General features: G+C 50.9%; 1 protein-coding gene across 16 annotated transcripts in view; it reads left to right on the top strand.

Moving 5' to 3' along the window:
- Window positions 1–22290, top strand: part of LOC118216491 (protein TANC2-like) — a 169682-nt gene that overhangs the window by 119731 nt on the left and 27661 nt on the right. For 10 of the 16 annotated variants that reach the window (XM_035397680.1, XM_035397679.1, XM_035397677.1 and 7 more), the window contains 4 exons: window positions 7199–7315; window positions 17572–17720; window positions 20835–21024; window positions 21483–21731. In XM_035397680.1, coding sequence (XP_035253571.1) covers window positions 7199–7315; window positions 17572–17720; window positions 20835–21024; window positions 21483–21731 — 705 coding nt within the window. Of the gene's footprint in view, window positions 1–7198; window positions 7316–7480; window positions 8341–17571; window positions 17721–20834; window positions 21025–21482; window positions 21732–22290 lie in introns of those variants that run through there. The other 6 variants (XM_035397687.1, XM_035397683.1, XM_035397682.1 and 3 more) reach the window with 2 other exon arrangements.

Raw genomic sequence — 22290 nt, 5'->3', positions numbered from 1 at the left:
CTGCTAAATGCCTGTAATGTGAAGGCGATGGTCGGCTCCTCTGTGCTAACGCCGGGTTAGCAGGGTTAGCGGCTGAGGCCTGGCATTGGTAGGGATGGATGAAGCTGTACAGACTTTAATGGAGTGATGGATGATGGAGTGATGGATGAAGCTGTACAGGCTGTGATGGAGTGATGGATGAGGCTGTACAGGCTGTGATGGATGATGGATGATAGAGGGATGGATGAAGCTGTAGAGGCTGATGGAGTGATGGATGATGTAGGGATGGATGAGGCTGTACAGGCTGTGATGGAGGGATGGATGAGGCTGTACAGGCTGTGATGGAGTGATGGATGATGGAGGGATGGATGAAGCTGTACAGGCTGTGATGGAGTGATGGATGTTGGAGTGATGGAGGGATGGATGAGGCTGTACAGGCTGTGATGGAGTGATGGATGATGGAGGGATGGATGAAGCAGTACAGGCTGTGATGGAGTGATAGGTTTTCCCACTCCCTGCATTGCATGCTGGGAGATCCACTTCCGTATTCATGTGGAGCCGTTGCTAGTCTTGTTTTTCCTGCCTTGTGTGCCCCATCTCTTAGTGTGTGTGTTCTGCCTCTTTCTGTACACTGTGTATATGCATGTTATTTTTGTGTGTGTGCCAGTGTACCCATGTGCGTATTTGTGTGTGTGTGTGTGTGTGCGCGTGTGTGTGGGTGGGTGTTTGTGTGTGTGTGTTCTGTGGGTGGATGTAGTGTGTGTTTGGGTGTTTGTGTGTGCGTGTCTGTGTGGGTGGGTGCAGTGTGTGTGTGTGTGTGTGTGGGTGGGTGTAGTGTGTGTGTGTGTGTGTGTGTGTGTGTGTGTGTGGGTGGGTGTAGTGTGTGTGTGTGTGTGTGGGTGGGTGTAGTGTGTGTGTGTGTGTGTGTGGGTGGGTGTAGTGTGTGTGTGTGTGTGTGTGTGTGTGTGTGTGGGTGTAGTGTGTGTGTGGGAATATTCTCCTCCTCGCTCATGCATCCTGAGAACAGTCTCACTCTCCGCTGCAGAGAGAGAACAGAATGTTTCAGGAGGGTGTCCATGGGAACGCGTGACATCATCAGCGGCTCACGCTGGTCCCCGGGGAGACGCGACTGCACAGAGAAAGCTCGGGGGAGCGACAGAGCCAGCTGTCACTGCGTTAGGGAAGGAGATACATCCGACCGGCCCTCGCCTTCAGTGTTCCCGCCAAACACCCACTCAGCCCTCACCTGTAGAGAGCCGTTATTTACCTGATTCGGAAATAACAACCAGGAGACCGGGGGCGAGGGTTCCGGCCAGGCTGAGCTGGAAACTGTTGCCCTGGCAACGGGCACGCACTATTCATCTATGACAAGCTACATGAAAGAGTCTTTTTTTTAAAGGGTGAAAACGTGGCATCAAGGCACCTCCTCAAAGCTGTCACATGGCCCTGTTCCCTACCCCCCACCGGTACAATGGTTCATGGTGTGAAGAGCAAATCCGGTAGGACTAGTGTTTTCGATCTCTATTCTCTGGGCCTTTTGTTGTAATTAATGGAAGTGCAGAGTGTCAGTCTGTCCATTTTTGAGGGTTTTGTTGCTGTGGAGACTCCATTTGTCTTTCGATTTCGAGGATATCCAGCCTGTGTTCACGTAGAAACTTTAGAGGGTCTGACCACAGACAGAGTAGAAACAAGCCTTTGTTGATGAAGATCCTCATCTTGTGGCCCACGCAGAGTGAAAATTGATGAAAAGTTTTAGTAGGCCCTAAACACTTGTTGCTTTGTGAATCTGGGGACTGTATTGGTGATGCTAATCTTTTCATTACATATTTTCTCATCGGAGGAAATGCACAGTTTGATGTGCTGTCCTTTTGTGCAGTGAGATGCAGTTTAGGAGTAGTACCTTCTGAGGGGCACGGCATTGATGTTGGAACCTGCATACCCATGGTTCCCCTTCTGCTTCTGCTCTCTATTGTTCCTGGGCAAATGGAGATCCCGACATTTATATTTTGAAAGAAATATGCTTTTAATAAATAAAAGAAGCAAATGGTCACTGAATAATACATTGAAAGCTTCTGTTTTGATTATTTATCACAATTTAAAATGTGGAGGTCGGTGCCACTTCCCTTTTCAGTAACTAGCGATGTCGGGAAACGCGGGAGTGGGACCGAAGCTGATCCCTCTGGGATGCGGAAGCTTAACGCGCGAGGTTTTCGTGCCGAACGGGTGAACGGTCCGGGATTCGCTGAGCCTCTCGGCCCTTTCCCGCGCCCCTGCTCCGGTGTTTTGAAGCGGCGCCGAGCAGCGGACCGACCCTGCGGAGCGTCCCCCCCGGTGACGACGTCGGAGACCCGGGAAGCGCTAAGCGCCGCTTGATCTCCTGTCCAATTAGCGGATCTGGCAGACGGGTTTCCGTCCCCGAATCCGCGCGCGCTCGCGGAAACGTGGCGGCTCGGCGCCGCGGGAAAGGAGCGGATCGGCGGGTGAGCTTTGAACCCGCGCCGCGCTATTATTAGCTGCCATTCTCTTCAAACGAACCGCGAGAGGGAGGGAGCCGCGCGCCGCCCGCCTCCTCGCCCTCCGGAGAACAGTGTGAGAGGAGCGTTCCTTAAAAACGTTCAGCAAAATAGGAAAGCTAAAATGAAGGAAAATAAAATGAATGTTCTCAGAAATAGTACAACACGTTCTCAAAAATAATACAATTCTGATTGTGTTTCTTTAAAAAGTGAAGTCTTTATTTATTTATTTATTTATTTATTTATTTATTTATTTATTTATTTATAAAAGCTTTACATTGACATTATAGCAGTTAACCCCTTAAAAGAATTAATCTAGATTAGAATCTGCATCACATTGGAAATTTGTGCTGAAGGTTCGGATTGACGTTGAAAGAGCTGATACAGGAACAGAATTCATTTTCAGGGGGACACAGGTAAGTGCAGGAACACTACTCGACCTGGACGTGACCCTACAGCCAGCCTAGCTGTGGAATCACCTTACTGGCGCAGGTCTCACTCTCACACCTTCATGTCTAGCTGCTCCCAACAGCTTATTAATGGAGTGTCAGGTAGGGCTGATATTCAGGGTCAGGAGAACGGATACGTGGGCGGGGCTGTCGAACCCCCAGCCTCCACCTGCATGGGGGGGGGGGGGGGGGGGGGGCATGGCAGGGGGAGCTCGCCATCGGCGTCTGATCAGCGTCGTCGGGAGAAGAGCGATGTTCAGCCACGCGGGACGTCGTCGGGCTTCCTGCTTCCTCTCATTAATCTTTCCTGCGCGTGAAAGGGGATCCTTACTGCGTCGGGTTTGGAAATCGCAAAGCTCGGAGCCTTTGGTGTGAGAGCAGTGAAATCTGACATGCCGCCATGAAAACCGTGTCGGTTTGGTCTTGGGTGGCGACGGGAGGGCATAATTTCGGAATGCTGGGAATTTGGAGGGGGAGCATCGCTTGTAGCACAGATTATCTAGAGCAGTGGTAACCAGCCCTGTTCCTGGAAATCTACCGTCCTCTAGGTTTTCACTCCGACTCTAACAAAGCATGCCTCATTCAACAGCTAGCGATCTGGTTGAGTTGCTAATTAGTAGAATCAGGCATGCCAAATTAGTTGGAACAGGGTTGGTTACCACTGCACTAGACAATCTGTGCTACATGCAGTGTTCCTCTCCAGAGTGACCAGATGCCCAGTTCTGTATTATTATCAGTGAAGGTCTCCATAGTTACCAAGTTGAAGTGTTTGATGTATCATTTGAATACTAATGAGCGGGTGTGGCCGCAGACAGTACTGAGGCAGTGAGTATGCTGCGACAGTACTTCATGAATGTTTATAAACCATAATGTTGCAGCCGAAGCTCCTGTATTTTAGAATTAGAGAAGACTAAAGGAATGCAGGAACTGCTAGGCTAAACGGCTGAAGGATCTGGTCTGAGCCAATCAGGCGTGAGCTTCAGCAGGGGTCAGAGGTCAGGACCTTGTTGTGGAGCGGGAAGAAGTGATTGACAGCAGCAGGCTCTTCCTCAGTGGTGTGTGGACCTGCATGCTTGTGCTCTGGTGGGGGTCAAGGTCTTCACCCTTTTTTATGACCCCCCCCGGCCCCACTGCTCCGGTACTGTGCAGCATCCCTTTTGACCCGGACTCATGATTGAGCTGAGCATCGCTAGAGTCTGATTGACTCCATCTCAAAAGTTCTCTGACGCTTTTTGGTACACTGGCACATCATACAAAAAGGGAGAAACTGTTAAAACAGGTGTGTGAGACGGTGGCAGGGGGGCAAGGGGGTCACAGAGGAGGGGAACTCATTGAGCTGCCCTATCCATGGGCTGCCACAGGTCACGGTGGGAATCTGACCCCTCCGTAGCGAGGGGTGACGGACGGAACACCGGCCCCGGCATCGACAGAAATCTGGGGCAAACTTTGGCCCTCGGGGCACGCTCTCCCTGCAATCCCCTCTCTGTCTGAGACCGCTGTGATAGCTTTCAGAATCCGCACATGTAACTGCCACCGTCCCTCTGAAGATCACTGCCCTTGCATTAGCAAGCAAGGTAGCTGTGAGCTGCCGTCTATATTTAGCGATGAATTGACACTAGTCTCTGGTGTGCGTAATGACGTTTGCTGCTCATGGGAGCCCGAAGCTAGGTCCTTTACCTTTATTTTCTATGGAACTGAGAGGTGTTCCACGTTGTTGCATTGCAGCTTGGATAAGCGTGGGACGAGCTAAGTGCTGTGAGAAATTGGAAGCGTTTACAGTATTCCGGGGAAACTTTTCTTGCACAGCAGGAGAATCTGAGCTGGGCTTTTAAGCAACAGCTTTGTGGTCAGAGGACCAGATCCATAGCCCCCACTGCTCATCTGTATTCTGCCTGTATGCTCATATTATGTGTGTGCGTGTGTGTGTGTGTGCGTGCGTGTGTGTGTGCGGAAGTCTGATGAAGGGAGGGAGAGAGTGAAGCATGCTGGGATGCTAGCTGGTTTGTTAGGCCTGTTTCTGTGAGTCATGTGAGTACAGTAAATGTGCTGGTTTTGAGCTATTAAATTCTGAAACAGTAGGTTGTGATTAATCATATAGTTCAGACAATCAGTCATGATTAATCATAATTTTGTTTGCACTTCTAAGTAGTTTTGGGATCACATTTAAACAGTTTTTTTGACAGTGTTTGGAAAGCATCAGATAAGGGAAAGAAACAATAGCTGCTTCAAAGGCAAGGCAAATTTCTGAAAAAGGAATAGGCCTTGAATGACAGTTGGCGCAAAGCTAAAAATTCTTTTAATTGGCTAAAAAAAAAGAAGAAGAAAAAAAAACGAATATGCACATGAAGTACAGTAACTCAGCACCTCTTCATTAGAGTTCATCATCTTTGCAGGTGCCCATCATCATCTTTGCAGATGCTCACTCACTCGTGTTCAGCGGCTGCTCTTTTAAGTGTTTCCACTGAAATTAATTAAATGGAGTTCTTAAGCGGTTTAGATTCGATGTGCGTTCTGAGTAACTGAAAGACAAAGAAATGATCTGCTTCTGCCGCTGATCCGTGGAACACAAACTCAGGCCAGCACAGCTTGGCTGCTTTACAAATCCTGTCTTGATATGCATTGTTTCTCTATACAGAATGCAATGTAGCCTTAGCTTTGCTACATTAAATAATTTACTATGTGAAAATATACATTGTAAGACTAGATGGTTAGACATTTCGTTGTTTTTATAAAATAAATACTAGCAGGCTCATGGCTGTTCTGCTCAGCCAGTTTCTGAGCCAGACGAGCTTGTTGGAATTTTTTCATGGCATAACGGCTGTTTTTCTGTGCAGTATTGCCAGACAATGGGGAAAGCCATTTGCAAGTTCTGAATGACTCTTCTCTTTGCAGTAGTGATCTCCGTTGTCGTAGTGTATTCCGCACGATCTGCAAAACTATCCGGTGGTATTGGTGCGCCAATTGCCAAACTCTGGGATGGGGAGAGGCCAGTTGTTCTGCCCACTTTCCCCTAAGCAAATAACCGAACAGCTTCATTTGGTTGCTAATAACCTCCTTCGGCTTTTGTAATGATAGGGTAAGATGTCTGCCAGTCTGCGGAAAAAAAACCCAACAGAAACCCCCGCCTCCCCCACCCCCCTCACCCCCCACCTCTCCCCAGAGACAGGCAATGCAGCAGAATATTTCAGCTGTTCACAGACACCAGGTCTGCATGATGGCTGACTCCTGTCAGAGCTGCGAAGCTCTGCGCATAGCTGCGCTGCTTTTCAGTCCCTGCCTGCTGAGAGACGGGCCGTCTGTCACGCTGCCAGCCTTGTCACGGGGGTAAGAAGAGACGGGGTGCGGATTTGGATTTGGGGAGCTTCGTTACCTCAATAGGGGCCGTAGAGTCTAACCAGCAGCAATACCGGGCTGACCTCTGAACCCACTATTCTGAGGTAACATTCACTCTACCCTCACCCTCTGGATTTCTGAGGGACTTGGGTGGCACAGGCCGGGGAGAGAGAGACAGTCTGTGCTGTTTGACAGAATGATATGCAACACATGCATACTGTTTGAATACATCCATTTTGAATGCTTAAATGAATTCAAGAAAGGGTTACAAACGTGGACATTATGCAGCTATTAGGGTTCTGGAACTTTCTTCAAAATAAATATTCAGTTTTTCCCTCGCTTTTTTGACATAAGACACTTTAGACTTCCCCACGATAGCAGTTTCGAGAGCTGTGTGCATTGGGTGTGCTGACAGTCGGAGTCACAGCTGTTGTGTTCCCTAGTGAAGGGGCTTGTTGAAATGTGGACAATAGGCAGCAGCTTGCATAGGAGGAGTCATTAGCACCTGGCCTCTGATGAAAAAGCACGTGTAAATATCTGGGATTGTGTGTCTTTTAGAGTGTGAAACTCTATCCCTCAAACTTCCCCTCCCATCCCATAGTGACCCCTCACTGCAGACAGTGCATGGGACAGCGGGGTCAAAGGGCAGTGACCCCACTTCCCAACTCAGCCTTGCGCCTGTGTCCCAACAACTGGGTAACACAACCCTCGGGTAGCCCAACCCCCCGACCTCCCCCTCGCACCTCTGATAAGCATTTCCATCTGTGCTTTGGGCCTACCCTCACTCACAAGCCCTTCCTCTCTCTCTCTCTCTGTCTCTCTGCCTCCCTGTACCTCTCTCTGTCTCCCAATACCTCTCTCTCCCTCCCCCTTTACCTCTCTCTTTCTCTCTCTCTCTGTGTACGTGCGTTCTCTTGCTCCCAGCCCCGCTACGGAAAGCAAAGTTTGTGGAGGGCCCTCGCATTCCAGACTCGGAGCTTGGCTCCCCTACACACACCTCTTCCCCTGCCAGGACTCCCAACCTGGATCCATACCATCCCGGTAAGCTCTCCCTCCTGGATCCATACTGCCTCGGTCAGCTGCCCCTCCTGGATCCATACTATCCCGGTAAGCTCTCCCTCCTGGATCTATACTGCCTCGGTCAGCTGCCCCTCCTGGATCCATACTGCCCTGGTCAGCTGCCCCTCCTGGATCCATACTGCCCTGGTCAGCTGCCCCTCCTGGATCCGTTCTGCCCCGGTCAGCTGCCCCTCCTGGATCCGTTCTGCCCTGGTCAGCTGCCCCTCCTGGATCTGTTCTGTCCTGGTCAGCTGCCCCTCCTGGATCCATATTACCCCAGTCAGCTGCCCCTCCTGGATCCGTTCTGCCTCAGTCAGCTGCCCCTCCTGCTCCATCACAGACCTAACCACCTGCATGTTTGAGCGTCTTGGACACACACCTGGCTGAGGTGTGTGTGTGTGGGTGTGTGTGTGTGTTTCTCGAGTCACCGAGCAGTGCAGTGAGGTCCCTGAGTTTTTGGAGTTTCATGCCACCCCTGTGTTATTCTCCTCTCCCTCCCTCCTGCTGCGGCTCTTGGACCAAAACTCTCCTCGTTTCCTTTTGGTTTTGAGGAGCCAGTGGCACATCTTAAATCCTGAGGAGCAGCTGCACCCCCCTCCCTCCACAACCACAAAATGGGGGAAGATTCCGGATAGAACGGCACGACTCAACAGCTAAAGGGTGGGTGCAAGGGACGGGGCCGGCGCTTCTCCACCCGACCCGTTCATCTGTTCCGTTTGACCCTCGCACCCCAACCTCGCTCTCCATGGATACGCCTTTTTCGCGAGGGGGCTCGCTGCCTTCTCGAATCCCGTCATCCCGCGATAAGGGTTTCCACCAGGATTTCAGCAAGTCGAGGACTAACGCGAGAGCTGCAATTGAAATGTCTGTTTCTGAGGGTGGCGTCGTGAGGGGGTGTGCCATGACGACCGGACTCACCCGCTTGACCCCTCCCCCAGCCGGTTGCTGGCATGCGTCACTGGAATGCCGCGGGGCCGGCTCTGTGCCCGCCGCAGAGGGAGGCGGAGGTGAGGACCGAGGACGAGCGCCAGCTCCTCTTAGCGAAGCCCACCGTCTGCCACCTGCCTTGTTTTAGCACCTCGGCGTCACCGTCTCTAACGTCGCGGTTCAGCCCTGCCCCCGCGCCCACCGCCGCGCCATCGCCAGACGCGCAGCCGTCACGAACGACGGAGACGCACAGCTGGAGACGGGGCGGCGGTCGGCCCTGGTTACGCAGGCTTGATCGGTCGGGCACGCGGCGAGAGTGGGAGAGCGATGTGATCGAGAAGGCTGACTCAATCAGCCAGGGACATTAGTGCTACGCCACGCTAGTCGCACAACACCGCCATCCTGCCTTACAGCCACCGTCGGTGTTGGCCTTGTTTTTTGTTCTGTTTGTTGATGCGGCTGGTTTCTCCTGGTACAGGTGCGCCTGGTTTCTTCTGGTACATGTGTGCCTGGTTTCTACTGGTACAGGTGTGCCTGGTTTCTCCTGGTACATGTATGACTGGTCTCTCCTGGTACAGGTGTGGCTGGTCTCTCCTAGTACAGGTGTGGCTGGTCTCTCCTGGTACAGGTGTGGCTAGTTTCTCCTGGTACAGGTGTGGCCGGGTCTCTCTGGGGTGAGGTAGTGGCTCCCTCCTTCAGCCGTTCAACTCTGGTGCACCCACACAAGCCTCCCTTGAGCCTCACTGCCTATTCCTATAGCAACGGTACGGCCTTATTTAAATGACCTGTGTTCACTGTGGATTTATGTAGGTATGAATCTGTCCATGCATTAGCTCTGGGGTGGGGCTGTTGATAGTTTGACGCTGGGTTTTAAAGAGGAAGTGCAAGAAGTGTCTCTGTTACGGCTGTGGAAGTATCTCATTTGAAGATGGATGTTCCTCGTGCTCGACTGATTCACTTGGGTTTACAAATGTTCTTTGCTGCTGCAGTGAGCTTCGGGTTCTGCAGCGAGCGTCACTGCCAATAACAGGAGCTGTGTTACCCGCAAGCACCTGTCTCTACAGCAGAAGGAACAAAGTGCTTCTGGATTTTTTCATAAAAATATCAAATATCTGCGAAGAATTTGATATTGCGGGTGAAGGTCTCTACCCTCTGTAGAAGAATGTTTATGACTTTGACAAAGCTGCGATGCTCGCACTCAGCAGGGTGATCTCAATAGTGGCTGTGATGTCAGACACAGATGAAAAGGTCGGACCAGCAGGCCCTGTGCCGGGTCTGCTAGCGGGATTCCTGGTAGTGGGGTGAGAGCCGGATTCCACGCAGATCAGCCGGCGCGAGCCTGCGTCTCAGAGACTCCGCCTTTCGGCACACCTGGCCGTCCCGTCCTCGCTGTGGACTCGGCAGGGCAGGATGATGAGATTCCTCCGAAAATGCGAAACTTCCCAGCGTCTCACCCAGGATAGCAGTGTATAATCCGGCGTACCCTCGAGGGTGTCCTCGGTTGTGTGTGAGGCTGTACAGTGCCTGTTCTCTCGCCTGATTGGTTCACCTTTGTCATTGCCATTGTTAAGGTTCTAATAGCCCAGCATGTGGATTTCTGTTATGGTGTCTTATATGAGGCAGAACTCTCGATGGTCAGTATGTTTCCTTAACTGTTGTTATGCAAGTTTTATAAAGAAGAAGAAAAAAAACAACTGCCTCATGTGTAACTTGACTTCTGAATTCAATGAAAATCCTGTTCGAAAGCGTTAGTTGAGTTGGAAGGACGATGGGATTGAAGATGAAGCGGGTGACGCTGTTTTTATGTTCTTCAGTGCGCTGCTGTGGTAGTTAATACTCTAAGCTCTGGGCTGTGTTCTGTTGGGTTTGGCTCTGCGAGGCAGACCGTGCTTGTCATTGGGAAGTGCCTCACAGCTGCGCGCTCACAGAGACGTCCGCGTAGCCAGCAGGTGAGCGAAAAGCAGACAGTAAACAGGCAGAGCTGCAGCCGGCCAAACGTCTCGCAGGCCAGTTGGCATCGCCGGAACGGCGTGGCATCTGGTGCGCTGGGCACGCTCTGAAGGACAGGCTCGATAGGAGGCGAAAACGTCTGGAGCTGAGAAAGCAGCCAGCTTGCAACCGTTTATTAGCTTCGGGAACAAATTCAGAAATGCACTTTTGGTGCTCTTTGTTTTTTGGTCTTTCTTTTTTGAAGGGTGAAGGGCAGAATAGGTCAGAATTTGTGTGTCGTGTTACAGAATAATAATAATAATAATAATGGCAATGCCTTTGATGGCTGTGATTGAACAGAATTGTTGATTATGCTGAGGCAGGACTTATTTGATCAATTGGAGTTTGGTTGGCCTCTGTCTTCCCCTCAAGGAAGTGGGATACACCAAAAATACATTTAAATAAAATATATTGTCAAGATATTGCAATATTTCACAACATATGGCCAAATAAAAAATACATATGCATTATATTTGTCACTTTCTGTCAAAAAAAAATCGAATTTAATTACCAAAATTGAATATCCTGCATTTGATTGTCAGTCCATCTACAGTCTACTGCAGTGTATTCCATTTTGGTAATGGTCTTTATTTCTTCTAAAACTGCCCCCCCTCCACCCCCACCCCTCTGGAATTTCCTGGGGGGTCCCTTGGGACAGGTGTGTAGGGGCTGTATGAGTTTAACACCCGATATGCGGCTGCCCCCACAGAGCCTGACCAGCGACCTGTGGGTCCCGTGGGGGGCCGAGGGTCAGGATGGGCCATCGGGGTTATTTTGGCACGGCTGCCGCCCCCCTGTCCAAATAATGAGCGACCTGACCTGACTTCCAGTCCCTGCCCTTGTCCTCTATTTCTGGGGAAATGCGGATGCTTTACTGAACAGGGGAGAGACTGTGGAGAGAGACCTGGTCTAAATCTGCTGTTCTGTTAGCAGGACATGTAAATGCTATGCTAAGCTAACAGTGTGCTTGATTCTAGTGCTTCTTGCTAGAGTCACTCTGAGCACTTCTTGCTACGGTCACTATTCCTTTATTACTGCTGCTTTTATTGACCTATTTTACTCTGTTGTCCTTTTTTCACCTGCTGAATGAATATGTCATGTATTGGCTCTTGTAACTAGGCTGTTTTAGGTTCAGACTCTTGGTTGGGTTTTTTTTCCCCACAAATTGAGCAAAGTAGAGTGCATAACTTGTCCGCAATATCAGTATTTCCCAAACTTTGGGTCAGGGCCTAATATTGAAACTACAACAATGGTCGCGTTCTGGCAACTGTCACTCTAGTTTCCATACTAGCCCACCTGCACACGACAACCATTGTACTTTCAATATAGCAAATTCGTTTTTTAAAGCACGTAGCAACTTCGAGAATCACGAGATATTAATGGGTGTAATTTATCTTGTAGATCAAAGCGTGAAACTGTCTTCGGCATACGTTAACCATAGATCTTATTGCAGAAAACAAAATTCCTACGGGAAAAAGGTATTGGAAATCTGACCAGGGAACCCATGGCTGAAGCAACGTCTGGGTTGGCCTACAAAAAGACATGTAACACTCTATTCAGGGTCCTGTTCATGTTAAAGTTAGCATCGTGAGGGTCCTGTTCATGCTAAAGTTAGCATCATGAGGGTCCTGTTCATGCTAGCGGTAGCATTATGAGGGCCCTGGTCATGCTAGCGTTAGCATTGTGAGGGTCCTGGTCATGCTAGCGTTAGCATTGTGAGGGTCCTGGTCATGCTAGCGTTAGCATTGTGAGGGTCCTGGTCATGCTAGCGTTAGCATTGTGAGGGTCCTAGTCATGCTAGCGTTAGCATTATGAGGGTCCTGGCCATAGCATTAGTGGTGTGAGGTGGTATGCTGTTGGCTTGGCTTGTTCCTCTGTCAGCTAGGCCCTGCCGTGAATCAGACCGGCTCGGTCAAGCTGGGGTCAGAAGGACTGGTGCTGACACGGTCCCTTATAAATCAGTCAGAGCCACCCCTCCCTCCCCCGGCTCCCCCTCCACATTCCCAATGCTGAAATTCTCCCCGTCCCTCGTCTCCAGACCCCTGCAGTTCGTCTGATCCCTTTACGAGCCCCCGTCTGCCCGGGAAGGGGTGCACACCCTTCTGTAGACAAACTCACAGACCCTGGTGCATGGGCGGACTCTACCTGTGTGTGAGGGCAGATTGGACAACGCCCTGGCTGCGGTTGTTCAGTGACAGCACTTCTTCATACGCGGAAACCCCGTAGCGCGTCGCCTCTTCAGATTCTCCAGCCTGTTGGTATTACAAGGCGGGGGAGATAGCTGGGGCAAAAAGGCGCCTGACAGGATAACTCAGCAGCAGCATGACGCTTGGTGCATAAATAGAATGGCTTAGCACTTTAGTGTGCTAGCACTTATCCACCCTGCTGTATGCGCGCACTAGAATGCAGTCTTATGTACATGCTCCTCTTGCACAGGTCTTCGTGGTTAGCCCCCCCCCCCCTGTGTTGGGACTCCAACTCCCTGCATGGGGAGGGGGGGGGTCACACCAGATGTAGGTGTACAGGCCAATCCTTCAACGGTCAGGGAGAGAGGGGGGGGATTAAAAGCGATTCGGCGGGCACGAAAGCATTCCTTAGTGGGCTGATAGTTGCCATGACGACCATCTGCCCCCTCGTTTTCACTGTAGCGAGAAGCAGCGGAGAGAAGCCAAGATGAATGAGTAAGCCGCTCGCCGTGGCAGCGCGTATCGCCTCCCATGTTCCCCGTGCTGCGCCGGGGGGAATGTACAGTAGACGCTTTTCAAATCGTGACGATTTATTACAGCAATAACGGTCCCTATTAGTGAGTTTTACTGTTTGCCGTGCGGGGTTTTTTAACGTTATTTTCGCCTGTCGGGCGATGGCGGACAGAAGCGCAGCCGAACGGCGGTTTCGTTTAATCACGGCGCGCTGATTGAAATGCGACGCAGAGGCCCCGGTGGAATGTGCTGGTGGGGAGCTGAGAAGGCGTACGCGCTGTGCGCAGACGCAGGTGCGCTCAGGTGTGTGTCTGCGGATGCCTGCGGTACGGGGGCAGGTGGGAGCGTGGGCGCGCTCGGCCTGGCTCTGCCTGCGGCGCGCGTGGCTGCCGTTCCTTTCGTAAGCCGCCCGCCTTCGTCACATGCCCGCAGAGTCGCCGTCTGCGTCCGGCCACCCAATCGTCCCCTTGCGTCTGACTGGCAGCGCGATTCCTTTAAGCCCCGCCCACACTGATTCCCCAGCTTACCTCTGCAGAAGAGTCTAATTCCCACTTGTTCTACCTGATTAAAGAATTTATTTAAAAAAGGTTTCCCATTAAAGCAGATTGAGGCCTGGATTCGATAAGTATACCTTGACATTAATATTCACTTAATAAGTTTGGAAAGACAGTTTGGCAAGTTCATTTTTGCCATCACTGAACTGTCTCTTGTGAAGATGGTAATTAACATTTGAATTGACTTTTGATACAGAGTTAATGAGAAGCGTTTTTGGAACATAGGCCGGAGTGAGAAAGTGATTCATTGTTAATTGAGTTGGACAAAACTGTGGTGGTTTCAGTCTTGTGTCAGTGCATTGTTTTCTTATATACCAGATGAAAATGGAGGAGCTGTTTATGGGTCTGTGCTGTTCGGTTAAAGACAGAATCTACAAACTGCCATTGACCTGCTACTGCAGGACTGTTCATCTCCGGTCATTATCGGAAAACTGTAGTGTTACCAGATGTTAGCTGTGGCGAAAGCCATTTTGTGCTGATTGAATTTCACTGGGCAGTAAGACACTTTGCTGCCTGAGTTTGGCTCTCACTGTTAAAAGGAATGAATGTGTAGATATTGGTGAGTGATAGTGTGTGTGTGTGTGTTCCATTAAAATCCCTGCTAAAAATAAAAATAAAAAATGAAAATCCCTGCTAATGGAGCTGGGTAGAACTGCTTGCTTAATCTCCCTGAAAATATCTGTGGACATCACAATGTTTCCATGGTTTAAAAGACTGAACCCTTGAGCTGCTGAGTTCAGTGCTGGGATTTGTAGTAGCTCATTGTAAAATGAGCAGTACACAGCACTTAATCAAGCTCTTGTGTGGATGCTGGTCTTTTGCCTCACTATGTATGTTTTTGTTTGTTTGTGCATTTATTTTACATTGTCTGACGTACTCTTCAGCAGTGTCTCCAGTAGCAGAAGGTAGCTTGTGTTTCTTTGGGATTGATGTCTGTGAATGTGTAGCATGGGGCAATTCTGCCTTGCCCACAGCAGGATTATACCTAAAACTGAGCATTATATCGGATTCTGAGTGCCTTGGGGCTGCATTTGCATAAGCTTTCTTCTCAGTGCCTTAGACACCCGCCGCCCACATCGCAAATTACATGTGTGTGTGTGTGTGTGTGTTTCCCCTCTGCTCCCATAAACACACACATCTATACACACTCAGGCTTCCTATACACACCACACACAGACACTCACACGCACACACACATGCGCAGATGCATATGTACACACACACACACACACACACGCACACGCACTTTGTGTTCCCCACTGAGTGACAGTACAAACGGTTGGCAGCCATTCCAGAAGGAAGGTGTCCATTCCAGCACTGAAAGCATCGGCGTGTCCCTACCGGAGCGGCTGACTAATAAGCACTAACATGCTCATCGCTCGCCGTACCGTCTGCCCGCCGAAGGAAGCCATCACCGCGGCAGTGGCATCCATTTGACTCTCTGTGACGCACAGTCATTGGGTGCGTGCGAACCGGACGGAACCGGGAGGATAACGAACACCGCGCTGTGTACGGTCAGAGCTGCTTACCCACCGAGGACTTTGGATTTTTGTAGGTGTGAGTGTGTGTGTGTGTGTGTGTGCGTGCGTGTGTGCGTTCTGCTTGTGTGTGTGTGTGTGTGTGTGCGCGTGCTCGTGTGCGTACATTCGTGTATGTGCTCGTGCATATGTGCGTGCGTGTGTGCGTTCTGCGTGTGTGTGTGTCCATGTCGAGCCCTCACCATTTTGATTTCAGGCTGGCTGGAAACAGGTTGAATAAAGAGGGTCTGACTGATAGATCCCCTCTAATGGACTTACGGTGGTCTTTTAGTTTCAGGGATGTTCCGTAAGACTGCCATTAGCACATAGTGCCATTTCATCAAAGAAGGAAGCATGAATGTAGCTTCATCTTAATTGGAAAAGGTTGAGTGCCAGTCTATTATGAAAATAGCTCATGAAAACTGGCTGAAGCAGCAGTCTGACAAAACACCCCCATCCCCCGCCCCGCCCCCCCGCCCCCATCCTCGATTCCAGGCCCTGAGGCCACGCGGGCCTGCGCCCAGCTTGTTAGCGCCGCGAACGCTAACCCGCTCCACCTGGTCGGCTGCCATCGATGGAGCTGTGGGGTACCAGCTGCCCCTGGCCCCCTTCTCCTTTCTCTCTTTCTGTTCACCCGCCAATTGCTCTGGTTACAAACTGCCCCCCCCCCCCCCCACTCGTTACCCTACAGCTAATTTGCCTTTGAGCGCTAATGTGCTACCTTGGGCTTGAAAGGCAGTTATTCTGCAGATCCGGTGCTTTGTTGAGCAGGGGTCAAAGGGCACAGGCACGGGGACAGGTTTGGTTGTAAGGCGGCAGATGGCCGTATCCTTATTTCGCTTCCTGCTTTTTTTTTCCCCAGCAGTCTCCCCTCAGGACAGGAAGTGGCAGGTCTGGATCTGATCCTGGCTGTTGCTAGATGCCAGTTTCGTATGCCTATATTTACCGAAATTTGACTTAAAAACTGTCAGAATCTCAGTATAGAATTTAGTAGCTAAATGTGTTCATTGTGTAATTACTAGTTCAACACAATGCTGCATAATTAAAGGATATTCACAATGGAAGTTTTTGAGGGTTTTTGTAACCGTTATTGGCTTGTTTAAAAAAAGCTGCCTGTATGTGTCAGTTCTGCTCTTGGGAACTGGCAGCGGCGGTTGACAGTGTCAACTTGTTCCCGAGTTATCACGGCTCTATTTTGGGGAAGGTTATTACGCCTGCGTTTTTCGCTGTGGGGGTTTTTGGTTAGAGCTGACGAGAGTGATGCTGAAATCCACCTCCAGCCAGTCCTGTTGCTCTTCAGAATGCACTGTGTGTATTCTGAGCATTACTCAATATCCACTGCTTCTGTTTATCCATTTAATTATTTATTTATTCATAAAAATATTGAACATTTTTATTGTTCTGTATGTGTATTTGCCGCACTGCAAATTTGCCTGTTTGTAGTGAGATTGTGCGGATGATTACAAAACGTCTGCTTCAGGTGCCAATCAAATTTCCATAATGGGGATTAATAACGTTCATTTATGTTCTGTTCCATTCCGTATGTCCACATTCCTCTTCTATATTCTGTTTCATTAGCGGGATTTTGTGTGCGTTCTGGTCCATAAGAGGCCAACTGCCGGTCTGTTCACCCCCGTGTGACAGGTGCTAATGCAGCGGACCTTCAATTAGCGCTGATGAATTGCTGTGGAAGTTTATTTGCCCGTCAACATTTAGGACAAATGTTGACTGAGCGCAGGCCTGTGCTTCTCTGTCGGGCTCAGAGAATAACAGTGTATGGAGCCTGAGCCTGGGGTCTGTCCAGAGAGGATATGAATTGGCCCCGAACCCAGAGAGCGTTGGCGTAGCCACGTTGGGGTTGGCGGTAATGGGGTTGGCGGTAAAGCGAGGGACACCGTGACTCACCTCCCTCAGCGGAGGGTTTGCGGCTTTTCTCCGGGGGGGGGGGGGTGTGATGGATTAGAAATGGCGGTCTGCTGTGAATATGGATGCCCTGGGTGTTTCTAGAGAACTGTAGGCGCTACACTCTCACGTTAGCCACGGCTGGGATGTCTTAATGCAGCTTAATGCATTCGCCACTGGTGTTCTACAATGAATGCAGAGACAGGAAGAGCGTTTATATTGGTGTGCTTGATGAGCTGAGTGCAATCGGCTGTGGTTCAACCTTAACACCAATGACCTGCCCTAAAAACAAAGCCTAAAGACCCTACAAACACACAGAGACACACACACACAAGCACGCATGCGCGCACACACACACACACACACAGACGCAGACACACGCACGCACGCACACACCCACACACACACACACAAGCAGGCACACACACAGACGCAGACACGCTCACACACACACACACACATATACTTGTACTCTTCTGTTTAGTTTCTTACTCATTCTTTTTCTACAGAAAGCTTGGACTGGACTTAAGGCTGCAGAACGAGCCCAGTCTGCGTTGTGTAGCAGCGTACACGTCATCGTTTAATGGACTTGATTGATTGGCTCTGGCCTCTCATTGTGACTCGGCCGTGCCGTCTCCCTCTCTCCCCAGGGGAGGCGAACCCGGAGCTGGGGCCCCCTCCGTCGGTGGACGAGGCGGCCAACACCCTGATGACGCGGCTGGGCTTCCTGCTGGGCGAGAAAGTGAGCGAGGGGCCGGCGGGAGCTCAGTACAGCATGGAGGAGCAGGACGACAGCCAGGTGAGCTTCCCCCTCCACACACACAGAGCCATTACGGCTAGCGGTAGGCTAACGAAAACCATTCAGGAAACAAATGATCTCCAAAGAGTATTGTTTTTAGGTTGGCTCAACAGGTGGCTTCATTAGGAGGCAGTAGCACCATCTTGCTGCTAGAGAGCTGATTTACAGGTTTTAAAACCCTGTCGCTAAGGCTAAAGTTGGCTAATGAGCTCACTCAGGTAAATAAGTGAAAGTTTTGTTTACGATGGAACAGAAACTGCTACACGAGGAGGCAGTAGTGACATCTTGCTGCCAGAGGACTTAATTGCAGGATTTGAAACCCTAGAACAGGAAATCCATAAGGATCTCCCTCATATCGCCCCTAATTCTGGCATCATGGCACACTCAGCTAACTTCCTCCAGTAATGAGAGTCAATCCCGAAACCTTAAGCTTACAGGAGGAAAAACAATCATGCCTAGATCAGAAATCAAGATGTACATACAGGAATGGAACAGAAACTGGCTACACGAGGAGGCAGTAGTGACATCTTGCTGCCGGAGGACTGAATTGCAGGATTTGAAACCCTAGAACAGGAAATCCATAAAGATCTCCCTCATATCGCCCCTAATTCTGGCATCATGGCACACTCAGCTAACTTCCTCCAGTAATGAGAGTCAGTCCCGAAACCCCTCACTGACTACAGAATAGCTGCCGTTTTATAAAGCTCCCTCACTCTCACCAAATCATGGACAGCGTCTGTACACAGCACGGCGTGTTTGACTGCGGCAGTACCTGTCCCGAGTGCACTCCGAGACGGAGAGTGAAAACAGCGGGCCGCAGGGTGGAATTCCCTCGCCAGCTTTGACTCATTAGAGGAGAAGCAGGGGGTTTAACCCGGGAGACTGAGAGCCGCCCTGGGGACCGTCTGGAGGATCCGCGCAGATGAAGCGCGCACGTGTTCCCCTCCAGCCTCCGGGACGGACCCGCTCTGGGGGCGAGCGCCTCGCCGCGACCCTCTCAGAGACGCGCGGTCAGAGAGCGCTCGACCCCGCGCTGACACCTGAGGGACGACCCGCTGAAACACCACCTGGAGCGAATCGGATCGGCCTGTCTGCGCAGCGTCACAGGGACCCGGAGACACGGGGAAGCCGCTCCCTCGCTCCAGACACGAGCGGCTCTGTCCTGCTGCTGTTATCTGTAGCCGTCCGTATATCTCTCATCCAGCAGCAGCCTACTGTACTGCAGCATCCTTCAACAGTGGATTTATTAGCTCTGGCGTCTCTTGAATGTGCCCAGTCTCACTTTCCAAGCTTAAGCCCTTGCTGTCTGCATCCTGTGTGCTGTACCCAGCTCTGGAAGGCCTGCTTCGCGCGGTGAGATTGAATTTGGGTTTGACCGGAGGTCGCTGGGATCATTTTCTGAAGCAGGGAGGGGGGCAGGGTCGTCCCTCACGCTCCGAGGCCTTCCATCACCACGCCGGTCCCCCCGGGCAGCGTTCTCCATGAATCATTACCGTTTACTGCGTCGGAAACAGCCGGCCGAGCCCTCTGCTTCACCTGCAGCTGTCAGCTGTGCGCATTAGGGCCCTGTCACGGGAGGGAGAAGTTAACCAACCGGTGCTTCAGCACCCAGGTCACGTGACCGCCCGTTTGGAGAAGGTGCCCCCTGCCCGCTGCCGTGACGGGCTGCAGTGTAGGGTGTATCCTGTTCCAGGAGCGGGAGGGGGGAGGGGCAGGGGTATGGTCCTGAGACAGAGCCTTAGTGTGTTTTGTTCCCCCCCGGTCGCTCCAGATCTTGAAAAACAAACCGTGACGGGAATTTTTGGCACGGCGCTACGGTCGGTGAGAAGGCGTGCCGAATAACGACTTAGCGTTCGATGGACATAGCTTACAGCGCTCTGGCGTGCTCAGGGTCTCTGATCACACCTGAGGTTCTGCAGAGCCTTCCTCCCACACACAGCTCTGCTGAGCCTCTTCACATTTTCTTTGTCCAGAGGAGTCCTTGCTAGTGAATGTGAGCAGCATTATGACTCACAGTCAGACCACTTTGGGACGCAATATAAATTTTTACTGTCCATTAGACGGATAATAGCAATGCTATTTCTGCACTTAAGCTTACAGGAGGAAAAACAATCATGCCTAGATCAGCAATCAAGATGTACATACAGTGCCTGGAGCAGAATGCATGTTCCTGCTGGCATTAATCCGGGTCCCGGGTTTTAACAAAACAATTAATTACAAGAGGTGTGACGGCGGCTCGTCGGGGAGGCGTTGCCGGCCGACCGTGACCGTGGTAACGGCGGCACCGTCGCGGGGCGGCGCGGGCTTGCCGTCGGAGAGGGATCCTCCGGGGGGGGGAAGCTGGACGCGCCTTATTGATATTAATCTGTGCCAGGTCAGCAGCTCTCTCACCAGCCCAGCGCCCAGGAGTCACACTCAGGTACACAGGCCTTCAGGCGTCAGCCGCTGTGAACGCACAACACCCTACAGAGCGGGAGGTCAGCTGTCAATCACGCCAGCGTGTGAAGCACGTGCTACGGACGGACAGAGGAACCAAACGCACTGTGTGTCAGACGAACCAGGGAAAAACCCAAAACCGCTTCTGAGGCAATGAGATGAGTGTAATGAACGCGGTACTACATTACATTTTTTACATTACATACGTTACAGTCACTTGGCAGAGCAGTGCACAGTAGTGAATAGTGGAGCTGTTGCTCTCCAGCAGCAGTACAGTGTTTTTCAGGGAGGCGAGGCCTTGCTGCTGCATAGTGAGCTCTCATTCTGTAAAACACTGCTGCATAGTGAGCTCTTATTCTGTAAAACACTGCTGCTTTCTGTGCCCTTGCCATAATGTACTGATATCAGTGTTCTTTCTTTTATGATGTCACAGTGCTCTTCTTGTGACATGTTAAGTAACATCACTGTAGTGTACTCGGTTGTATACAGTATGTTGTTATGTAACAGTTCTCCTGTTGTTATGCATTATGTGTCAGTACTCACAAATTTGGCAACAGAACTCTTATTGTGACGCATTGCATAAGAGTACTCTTGACTTTTGACTGTAGCAGTACTTGCAGTGCTACGTCGGTTAGCACGTCCCCTTTTCCTGACCGTGGGGTTTCCTCCACGTGACAGGGCCTGTCGGGGACCCAGAGGATCAGCCCGTGCTCCACCCTGACCAGCAGCACCGCCTCCCCACCCGCCGGGAGCCCCTGCTCCACCCTGCCCTCCGCCACCCCGGGGAACCCTGGGAGCAAGGACTGCACCTACGGCTCCGTCACCAGCCCCACCTCCACCCTGGAGAGCAGGGACAGCGGCATCATTGGTGAGGCTGCTGAATGCTCAGCGATTGCTGCCCTGACCCAAATGTCCATCACACAACCGCCATAGGCACATTTGCCGACCGATGGCAACCGCTTTCAAACAGTGTTTCAAAGAGTGTTTTTTTTAAAATTCTAAGTAGAACTCCATTGTTTTCAGTTACCAGTAGTGATTTTTATGTGAGTATTAGAACGTTCATTTAAGAACATTCTAATCTCATATTTGTGATCTTAAATCTCAAAGGTTTAATTAATATTGGAATTCCCCATTGCTAAATGACAAAGTCGAGCTTTTCATTTTCATATATTCATGCGCTAATGATGGCACTAGTTTCAGGTAGTCTGTAAATGTAATGTAATTTGTTTTTGAGGTAACTAAACTTCAGTGTTGATGAATAATGGTGAGTGGTGATTGGGTGAATTTGCACACGTGACCGCTCTAGCCTGCTCTCTCGCTCCTCAGCCACGCTGACCAGCTATTCGGAGAACGTGGAGCGGGGGGGCAAGCACGGCGAGGGCTCGCGCGGGAACCTGAAGCTCTGGCAGTCGCAGAAGTTGGGCGTGGACTCCTACCTGTACCGCGTGGACGAGAACATGACCGCCTCCACCTACAGCCTCAACAAGATCCCCGAGAGGAACCTGGACACCATGTCCTCCCACTCCGTACACTCCATCCCCCTCTACCTCATGCCCCGCCCCAACTCCGTGGCAGGTGAGACTCCCCCCCCCTACCTCCACCTCCCCATAGCTCCTATCTCCACCCCTCTACCTCATGCCCCGCCCCAACTCTGTGGCAGGTGAGACTCCTCCCCCTCCGCCACCTCGCCATAGCTTCTAACTCCGCGCCACTGCCTCTTGCCCCACCCCAACTTTGTGACAGGTGAGACTCCACATCCACCAGCTCCACCCCCATAACTCATTAGATTACACTGTGATCATTTGGCAGACACTCTTATCCAGAGTGACATAAAGTAGCGGAGAGCATCGGTGTTACTCTCAGAACTACAAAAATGCAGCATCACCAGCAATGCATAGAGGCCCATTTATAATCTCTGCCTATACATCATCTGTTCCCATTGTAATGCCATTATAGCACATTATAATGCCACTTTAGCCAATGTAGCACATTATAACGCCAATGTAGCACATTATAAGGCCACTATAGCTTGTTATAGTGCCATTGTAACACATTATAATGCCACTGTAGTGCACTGCTGCTGTCCTGAATGGACTCCTATGCTGACTGTTCAAATGACAGAACATTGTTAGCA

The sequence above is a fragment of the Anguilla anguilla genome, chromosome 17, assembly GCF_013347855.1.
Source record: "Anguilla anguilla isolate fAngAng1 chromosome 17, fAngAng1.pri, whole genome shotgun sequence".
Classification (NCBI taxonomy): Eukaryota; Metazoa; Chordata; class Actinopteri; order Anguilliformes; family Anguillidae; genus Anguilla; species Anguilla anguilla.
This window is presented reverse-complemented; position numbering and strand designations above follow the sequence as displayed.